Below are 10141 nucleotides of genomic sequence, written 5' to 3'. Positions count from 1 at the left end.
TCCTCTAGGCTGTCTGCATAATCCCTCCTGGGAGCAGGTTTGTCCAATAGGCTGAAGGCACTTCCTTACTAGGCTGGGCAGGGCTCTGAGCTATGTGGGCCTACAGAAGATAAGGTAAGAAGGCAATAGTTTCTCATATCCCGCCCTCCCCCGCCCCCTGCCCCATCTTTTTCCCAAAGATCTTGGCCTTTGCACCCTCTAAACATACCTCTTTCCTTTCAAAGTACCAAATAAGTGGCAATATGTGTGTCCCCATAGCCACGGCCTTCTTCTATTCCACATCTTCAGGGATCCTTGTCTATGACCAGATCCGGCCTTCTTAGCACTTCCTTCTGTCCACTCCCAATCTTCCAGAAACGACTTGAGCCACTATACCCATTGGAAGGCCTCTTGTATTCCAGGCAGGCAGGCTGAAGTATTTGACATGGTAGATAGCACTCAGGGAATACGAAAAGGAGAGAGGCAATACTCACTCCACTTCTCTTAGAGGTGCTTTCCCACATGACTAAATTTTATATTCATGTTCCCAAGGCCCTGCTTCCCAGGATGCCTGATACCTTTCTCCATGTGGCTGCCTGCTTGTGTGCTTAGGACACCCAGCCACTACCAGCCTAAACTCCCTTTCTCGGGCAGGATGCTCCTTTGGACCGCTGGATTGGTCATCCACTTGGGTCTTGTGGCTAGATAAGATGGCATGTAGAACCTGACTGACCATGGAACTGGATCACTCTGAGTGCTCTCCAAACAAGTCCTAACTAGAAATGCGTTAACACAATGGACCGAACCTGTGCTTGGCACCCACCACTGCCAGGGCAAAATAATCTATCACAGTAGAGAATGAGTGACATGGCATGCTCACAGGAGACATACTATAAAGTAGAGGGTTATGAACTTCTAAAATGCACATAGGCTATGGTCCAGGATATGAGTGAATTCCCACAATGTCAGATATGCCAGAGACTAGAACACAGCTTGACTTTCAGACTGCTTGGATTTGCAGATATGGGCTGGAACAGCATAGCCTGGCTTTGAGCTAGACAGGCCTGCTCAAGCTTTGCCTTAGCCCCTTCCCCTCTCGCTTCACCTCTATGTTCAGTGAAAAATGGCCATCCTGATTATCCCCTGAATTGACTATTAAACCTGCAAGACAGACCTGCTTGAGAACTGTCCTGTAGAGACAGACACATGGCACCCCAGAAGTGAGTGAAGTGTGAATACTCAAGAGCTATGGGACATGGCACAAACTTGGCCTTGCAGAGCATTGAACAATCCTTGCTAGGAACTTGTCCCAGGGCACTTAGAGCTAGGGCTCTAGGAGAAGATGAACAGAGTCTAATCTATACCATCACAGTGAGTCCTGGACCAGCGGCACAGGCCCCCATCATTGATGCCTGTGCCCTTAACCTCCAGTCCTGCCACTCAATTCAGGAGGGTCTCCTGGCAAGTTACCATGGAAAATGTGGAGCTCCTGATGGGGACTCTGACCAAAAACCTGTTCACCCTCTCTTGACATAATTCAATGGGGAGAATGTTGATGGTCATGTCTTCCTGCAGGGTCAGCTCTTTGATGAGATGGGCAAGCCACATATCTTTCCTGGGCCCCCAAAAGCAGCTGTTGGAAGTAGCAGAAGTCCAAGTACCCAGGACAGTTAGAGGCCTTCCTAGTTTGTCAGCCTGAGATAACACATGTGGCGTATCTGAAGGCTTTAAGCAACCTGCAACTCTGTGCTGCTAGAGACCCTGGGTCCTTGTGACCAGCCTACTGTTCCCCAAGCCCTCTCAATACCACTTATTCCTGGGGGCTCCCAAAGTGCCAATGAAATCCAGGCAGCCACTAGCCCTGAAAACTCCATCATGCTGTTGGCTGGCTTTTGCTCACCGAGTGGCTTTCATAGTCCCTCACATATCTTTTCTTGGACATCCCCAATTAAGCCATTCTCTCCCTATACTCACATCCTAGCAGAGATGAGACGCAGCAGTAACACGTATGAACTTTATTGACAAAAAAACGTTCTCTGAAAACCACTGAGGAGGAGATGACAAGGCAAATAGGAATTGCCTGTAGCTACTAGAGTCTATAGGCCTCCATTTCCCAAACCTCTCCTCCAGGACTACTTAGACCAACTCCCACAGATGGGGACCTCCCGATAGGATTTCCTTTCGTGACAGCCCTAAGATGGGCCTCTTGTCAGGAGGATGGCCTTGAGTAATGCCAGTCCACTTCAGGATACTCTTTGCTGAGATAAACCACCATGCCGTGGCCCTGCCCCATAGCAGACAGACACAGGGCAGTGCCAAGCACTATGAAGCACAAGTAATGGAAATAAAATCAACAGTACAAAGAGAAGTAGAACACCAAAACACCATATCCACAACACCCCTGCCACTCCCCCTCCCCCCCACAACCACCCCTGGTCCAGTTCTTCCTGTCTAAGGTTGAAGTCCTGGGTCATGAGATGAGCATCAACCACTCAGTCATCATCATCGTTGTCCACTCTGTTTCCTGGCACCTGGATTTGGGCTGCAGGCCTCTCTGAAGAAACAGCTGAGAGCGCACACACACATCCAGGAGAACCAGCGGCAGGCATCTGGGCTAAACCTACACCAAGAAATCAGAGGTTGAACTCACAACAGTGGACAGGAGCAAGCAGAGCTTTGACTGGCATGGAAAGCAGCATGTGCCCCAGGTGGGCCAGGACATCTCCGGGGCTGGACACTAGGGGCATCTTTATGCTAACATCCCCCAGTCTGGATAGCAGGCACTCCCATCAAGGTCAGAGCTTGTCCCTCACAGTGAGCCTCCAGTCTGCCTGGAAGGCCTATAGGAATACTAATTTATAGGGGGTTGCTTTGTGTTTTCTTAGGTCCTTTTCTAGTCTCACTTCCATGACTCTAGGGTGCTGCTACCTAATACAAGAGGACCCTATGCCTTCTAGCCCCATATGCCCAGGTAGGAGACTCATAGTGACTTACCTGCCCTTTCTTGTCTTCATTTTCTGACTCCTTTTGGCTGTCCTGGAACTTCTTAGGCTGGGACTCCTCGGCCTCCTGCTCTCCTGCCTCGGTGAGGCTCTTTGGCCCCCAGCCAGGCCCTCCTGGGCCCTCTGCAGAAGCAATGCCCATCTGGGCTGGGGTGTGACCCCCTGGTCCTTCAGTGGGTTCTGCCTGGCTTTGGTCTGCAGGCATAGGAGCATTTTCTCCTTCCTGAGTGGCAGAGGAGACTTTGGCCTCATTAATGCCAGTGACAGCACTTGACTTTGTGTCATATTTCTTATCAGGAATGGCCTTGGCACCATGGTCAGCATCAGGAGCTGCCATGCAGGCACCTTTTTTATCTGTGGATCCCTTTTTAACGGCGCGGGCAGGCTCAGCAGTATCTTGGTGCTCACTTGCACCCTGGGCAGCAGCCTGGGCAACATCATGACCAATTCCCTGCCTTCTTGCTCCTCCCTCTAGGCAGGGCCACTCATTACTAGCCTGAGCTAGATGAAATGCCTCACTTTCCTGAATGAGCCTCAGCAGAGGTACTAAACCAGGTGGCTTCCTCTCCTCCCACATCTTCCTCAGGCGGCTGTGCAAAAACTGGTTTGGACGGCCCCGCATCAGCACCTGCCGGGCTCGCACCTGGTCAATGAGACCTGCATGGATGGCCCCCTTCTCCAAGGCCATCTGCAGCAGGCCTTCCAGGCGCATTACATAGGAAAAGAGAGTCTCCTGAGGCCACTGGGAGCAATTCAGGATCTTCAACCTCAAAGACATCTTTATGTCTTTGTTCCCAAACACCTGCCTAAGAGCAACCAGACATTCCTGCACAGGGGTGTCTGGATGTTCCTCCAATATTCCAGACAACAGATCCAGGGCAGGACCACTCAAACTATGCACAAGCCTCCTCCTCCTCTCCCCCTCTGATACCTGATACCATAGATTTAGAATTTCATTGACATGATCTAGCCAGCTTTCAAAGGATTCTTCCTCATTGTTTGGGTCTTCCAACCCAGAAAAGCCTCTCAGTTCCTGGTAATTCATGTCCCCCAATGTAGGAGGAAGGGACCATGCTCCTGCCCCATTAGTCCCTAGTGGTCTTCTTTCCTCACTAGCAGAAGCTGCTAATCCTGCTACATGTACAGCCCCAATAGCACCTGTAAATCTGTCACCTGTAGCTCCTTCTTCAACTCCAACTACTTTCTTACTTCCAATTCCTTTTTCCCCTCCAGCTCCTTCCTCAATCTTAGCTCTTTTATCACCTCCAGTTTGCTTCTTGCCTGCATCTCCTTTCTCACCACCAGATTCTTCCTTACCTTCAGCTCCTTTCTCATCCCCAGCACCTTTCTCATCCCCAGCTCCTTTCTCATCCCCAGCTCCTTTCTCATCCCCAGCTCCTTTGTCACCCTCACACTCTTTTTCACCCTTGGCCTCTTCCTTACTCCCAGATCCGTCCTCATCACCAGCCCCTTCCTCATTCCCAGATCCTTCTTCATCACTAGTTCCTTCCTCACTACCATAATCTTCCTCATCACAAGTCCCTTCCTCACTACCATCATCTTCCCCATCACCAGTTCCTTTCTGAGTCCCAGATCCTTCCTCATCAACACTTCCTTCCTCCCTCCCAGATTCATCCTCATCAACAGTTCTTTCCTCACTTCCAGATGCTTCATTAACAGTTCCTTCCTCAGTTCCAGATTCTTCCTCATTTACAGTTCCTTCCTCACTTCCAGAATCTTCCTCATCATCAGTTTCTTCCTCACTCACGGATCCTTCCTCACCCTTAGTTCTTTCCTCATTCCCAGATACTTTCTCATCTCCAACCTGTATACCAATTGCATTTCCTCCCTTCACACCTGTAGAAGTATGCTCAACTGGAATCACTGCCTCAACAGATTCTCCTTCCTCAACAGACAAACTTCCCTCCACAGAATCACCTTCTACATCTTCTTTTATAGCTAAGCATACCTTGCCTATATTTCCTGCCTCTTCTGCAGCTCTTGCCTCACTTGCACCTACTACATCACCTGTAGCTCCAGATACTGCTTGCCCCTTAAGCTGTGCAGGGAAACTGGGGGTGTCCTGTAACTCATCCTCAGGACACTGGGGCAGGAAGATCACATTCCACGGACCCCCTATTCCTGGTATTTGTTTGGGGATCAAACTTCGGTTTAAATATTCAGCAAACTCCACTAAAGCGACAATGGAGCTGACCTCTTTTTTGAAGGTCTTACAGAGCACTCGGTACTTGCCCAGAGGATGCAGGGCAGCTTGCACTGCTACCTGGAATTCATTCTCCTGGCAGTCATCAGGGATGCCCAGGATGAGCAGTGAGCACTGGGCATTGGCACCCATCAACTGGCACCACTCCTTCAGCATCACCAGTGCCTTAGCAGTGTATGTGGGGGAAGGAAGCATAGTGGGAGGAGTTGTGAGCTGACTATCACAGTCTCTCTAGTGCCCTGTGAATGGAAAGGAGACAAAAAGGAGAGAAAGGAATATTAGTACCAGACAGCTCACCACTAGGTCCTGCCACTCTCTACACACCCTCCTACAGTGTGGGAGCCAGAACTTTTTCCTATTTTAAGTTTCCTTTTACTTACCCCTAAGGATTTTGTCAGTTACTAAGGTTTCAAAAATTTGGGGTAACTTTGTCCTTAGTACTTCTTTAGTGTTTTTCTGATCTACTATGTCCCCACTTGTTCCTGATATTGTTGCTCATCGCTTGCCTTCCTTTTGTTAGCATTTACAAATCTTGTACTCTTTAAAAAAAGAACTATGTGTTGTTAATTGTCTGAGCTCCTGTCACTGTCACTTCTTATATAGACTGATTTTATTAGATTTATTTTTATTCCTGTTTTCCTACCTTCTTTCAGTAGACTCTTAAGGTCACAGATGTCAGGCATTCTCTTTTTTTAGAAAATACCCTATTTTCCTCTGATCCCTTGTTCACAGGCTATTATGAAAATCTGAAGCCAAGGCCTCATGCTGGTTGGGCTTGTTTGTTTTCATTCTACAAATTAAGGTATGTCTCCAGACATTTTTCTGGTTAATTGGAGACAGGGCTTTTCTCAGATTCTTTCTGCTATGGCTTGGCAGGTGTGTTAGCCATGGGCACCCAAATAAAAGTAGTCTCCATAGCTCCACCTTTCTTACATTCCTTCTGGCTATCAGTGAGACTCTTATTGTTTATGTTAGCCAAGCTATCCATACTCCCTATGTCCTAAGTGCTTTGAAAGTGCCCTAACATACACTTGTCAAGGCCTTAGGCCTTCCCTTTTTCACTTTGGTCTCCACAACTGCACTCAGATACAAGGCCTTGGCCTGGGCTCTTCTAGACAGAAGGAAGGAATTTTAAGGTGTTGGTCATGCCATGACACATTATCCTCCATAAATTCCTCCCTCTGGTCCAGTGTGTCACACATGACCCCTGTGGCCTTTAAAGGACAGCATTTGTTCACGGGCCCATCCAGGAGAACTCAATCGGCCCACATGAGCATAGCTTCATTTTCCCTTCCCCCACACCTGAGGCTTTTCTATTAGCATTACTGTCCCCTGCCAGGCAGGCCTCAGATTCAAGGGCTTGTCCTATGCTCCCTTCAGCTGAGGGATAGGGTTCCAAGGGTGGAATGTGGGTCCAACAGACAGCCCAGAGTCCTCCATATCTATCCTTGCTGCCCCCTCACCTGACAAGGCTGCCACACCCAGTGCAACCCTCACAGCTCTACCTTTCTCACTAGATGTCTATGGGGGAGGAGGGAGCACCTGCCAGTGCTTCTTAGTCTGGCATCCCACCCACACCTGCTCCAAAGACCTTTGTTCCTGGAAGCTATGCCGGCTACCGGCTGCCTATTCCTCACCCCACACATGGGGCCTTCCAGTCCTCTGCCTCCCCTTGGTAATCCCACTATGCTTGCCACTCAAAGATGCTAGACCTGTTGCTTGTGCTCCACATGGTGGAGAGGGAAAGGCTGCAGGTGCAGCGATCTTCCTCCAATTACAGCTGTTTGGCCCTACCACTAACCCTGCTTCTGCCCTGCTTCTCCCCAAGTCACACTTGCTCACCAAGGACACCCTGGGTTCTAGTTACTGTGCAGTCTGCAAACCTCCTCCCTGACTTGGACCCAGGCTCCACACAAACTGCAAACCTCTGGAACTGCTAACCAGACTCCACAAGGCCCGAGACCTCCCATGAGCCTGAAAAACCTCCTCACAGACTGCAGCTCAGGTTCCACACTGCCAGGAAGACTGATCCCAGAATGCCACCTAGGCTCTGCCTTGCCTCCAAAACTCCATATGGACTGGGAAAGTCGGCTACATTCGGCCTGCAAATTACCTCATGGGCTGAAACCCAGGCTCTTTGAGAGCTTCAAATATGTCCTCACTGAGCATTAATCAGGTTTCACTGTGACCTGGCTCCAAGCAGCCCGCAAACCACCTCATGGACTGGGATTCTGGCTCTGTCAGGCACGCAGACCTCCTGGCCTACGAATCAAACCTCCCTCCACCCACTTCTCCCTTTCCCCACAGCCAGCAAACCTCAAGAGTTTGGAGCTCAGACTCAGAACAGCCTGCAAATCTTAGCAAACATTTCGAACTAGGCTAGGCATGGCTTGCAACCCTCCTCACAAAACGTGGACCACATTCAGCATAGCCTGCAAATCTCAAACACTGAAAATTAGGCTCCAGAAGGGTTGCAGATTTCCTCACACACCTCAAACCAGGATCCCTGTGGCCTGCAAAGCTCCTCAAAATCCCGGAACCAGCCTCAGCATGGCCTGCAATGATCCTCAAACTCTGAAACCAGGCTCGGCAGGGGCCTGCATACCTCCTCAAACCTGGCTCGGTGTGCCCAGCGGACGTCCTGATGCACCGCTAATCAGTTCTCTGCGCCTTGCAAATCTCCTCAAACTCAGTGAATCAGGCTCAGCGAGGCCTCCAAATCTCCTCATACTCTGAGAACCAAACTCCTCTTTCTGGCCTGCAAACTTCCTCAAACTCTGTGAACCAAGCTCTGGGTGGCCTACAAATCTCACACACCCCGAAGTAGGCTCGGAGAAGCCAGTAAACCTCCTCAAACTCCGTAAACCAGGCTTGGTGCAGCCTGCACCTGAAACACCGAGAATCAGGTTTGATGTGGACTGCAAACCTCAAACAGCATGAACCAGGCTCAGCGATTCCTGCAAAGCTCCTCAAACATCGTGGCTTAGCACGGCCTATAAATATCATCAAACACCAGGAACCGGATCTGCAGAGCTTGCAAATCTCACACAACATGATCTAGGCTCCACATGGCCCCCAAACTTTCTTACACACCGCAAATCAGGCTCGGCGCAGCCTGCAAATCTCAAATACCGCGAACCAGGCTGAGCGGGAAATTCCTCCACAAACACCGCGAACCAGGCTCGACGCGGCCTGCAAAGCTCCTTAAACACCAAGAACTAGGCTCGGCGGGGGCTACAAAGCGCCTCAAACACCGCGAATCAGGTTGGGTAGGGCATTCAAACCTCTTCATACGCGAACTACTACCAACATGTGGCCCACAAAGTACTTCAAACATCACTAGCGGCATTCGAAAAGCCCAAAAAGTTCTTCAAACACTGGGATCTAGACCCCCGCAGCCTACAAACCTCGTCCCGTCTTTCTAATCAGCCACCCACCCAAATTGCCCCTCCCCTCTTGCCGACAAACCACTTCAAGACTTCCGAAAGGCCTATAAACTCCGTGGCTTTCTCCCGCCCTGCTGAGCTTCGAGAGCCCTGGGCCCAGTGGCCGTCAGGGGCCCCGGTAGCCTCACCTCCCGTCCAGGTCCGGCCAGGGGCCGGCCTCACCCGGACTCCGCCACACGCACCTCGCACGAGGTCCCGGGCCTGTCTCCGACCACCTGGCCTCTCCCGGCTCGCTCTCCTACTAGGCTCCCGCCTCCGCGCCAACACCCGCCCACGCCCGCACGCCGCGCGTTCCACCTGCCAGGGGCCCCGCCCCGCCCCCCGCCCACCGCCCTCGCCCCCAAGAACAGCGCTACAGCCAGGCCCCTTCCTCTCAGAAGCTTCCGTGGGCATCCCGGCTGCCGGGCGGCCCTAGGCCCAGTGACTCCACCTCGCGCCCGGGCATGGCGGGCACCTGCCCCTCCGCTCTCCTCCCCTCTCGCGCCCTCTCCACGCCTCACGTCTCGTCCGGTCCCCTCACCTCCGGCCGCCTCCCCTCTCCACACTTCATATCCCTTCCAGTCCCGTCCCTTCCGCACCTCACACCTTCCGTCCGCTCCTGTCCCGTCCCCGTCCCTCACCTCACCTCACCTCACCTCCCATCCCGTCCCGTCCCATCCCGTCCCCTCACCTCACCTCACCTCAGGTCCCACCCCATCCGGTCCCCTCACCGGAGCCTCCGCTCCCCTCCCCTCCCTTCCCCTCAGGTCGTTCCCACTTCTCAGGCCAGCGGCCCGAATCCCGGCTCCGCACCCCACAACTGCTAACAGCTTTCGGGGCTCCCGTGAGGACCGTGGGGCCGCCCTACCAGCCCTCAGCCCGGGCCCACACACTCACTGTCACCACAGTGCGGCCCCGCGCGCCAGAAGTGGAGTCCAACGCCACGAGGAGAAGACTGCTCCAACGGCCACCACAGCGCCCGCCCGGAGAGGTCTGTGCGCGTCGGCAGCACGCGAGCGACCAACGGACAAACCAGGGCACGCTGGGAGTTGCCAGAGCTCCACCCCTTTCCCCCAGAACCCCCCGCTTCTCCCAGGAGCCTCCTCCTCCACCCGCCCCTTTCCAGCTCGCGCCGCACGTGGCCAAGCACGAGACCAGCCCCCAGAGCGCCAGAGGGAGGCGAGAGCCTCGCCCACGTGACCCCGCCCCCCGCCCCTCCCGCCCCCCCCCCGCCCCTCCCGCCCGCCAGGCGGCGACACGGGCGCCTGGCCCCGCCGCTCAGGGGAAAGCTGAGGGCTTGCTTGGCGCACCCCGCCTCAGCCCCCAGCCGCCATCGCACAGCCACGCGCTGGCGCCCACGGCGCAGGCTCACCATCTCCCCGCCGCCTTATGCCGGGCTTCCCTCGGGTGGCACCTGCCAACCCGCGGCCTTGGGCGCGCGCTGCAGAGGGGCCCCGACCTCTCGTCAGCCCCGTGCCATTGGCCGCTGCCCCCACCTTTCCTCGGCACTA

General features: G+C 53.2%; 1 protein-coding gene across 1 annotated transcript; it reads right to left on the bottom strand.

The window, feature by feature from the left end:
* Positions 1-2414: 2414 nt before the first annotated feature.
* LOC150039582 (paraneoplastic antigen Ma6F-like) lies at positions 2415-9661 on the bottom strand. The gene is made up of 3 exons (XM_090327741.1): positions 9528-9661; positions 2974-5444; positions 2415-2599 (listed from the first exon to the last, which is right to left on the bottom strand). Exons 2-3 carry the CDS (start codon positions 5398-5400, stop codon positions 2594-2596), a joined length of 2433 nt encoding a protein of 810 aa, XP_090183867.1. The 5' UTR covers positions 5401-5444; positions 9528-9661; the 3' UTR covers positions 2415-2593.
* Positions 9662-10141: the final 480 nt, after the last annotated feature.

The sequence above is a fragment of the Megascapheus bottae genome, unplaced genomic scaffold (assembly GCF_031878675.1).
Source record: "Megascapheus bottae isolate mThoBot1 unplaced genomic scaffold, mThoBot2.hap1 HAP1_SCAFFOLD_482, whole genome shotgun sequence".
Taxonomy (NCBI): domain Eukaryota; kingdom Metazoa; phylum Chordata; class Mammalia; order Rodentia; family Geomyidae; genus Megascapheus; species Megascapheus bottae.
The sequence above is the reverse complement of the archived record's forward strand: the minus strand, read 5'-3'. Positions and strand labels throughout refer to the sequence as shown.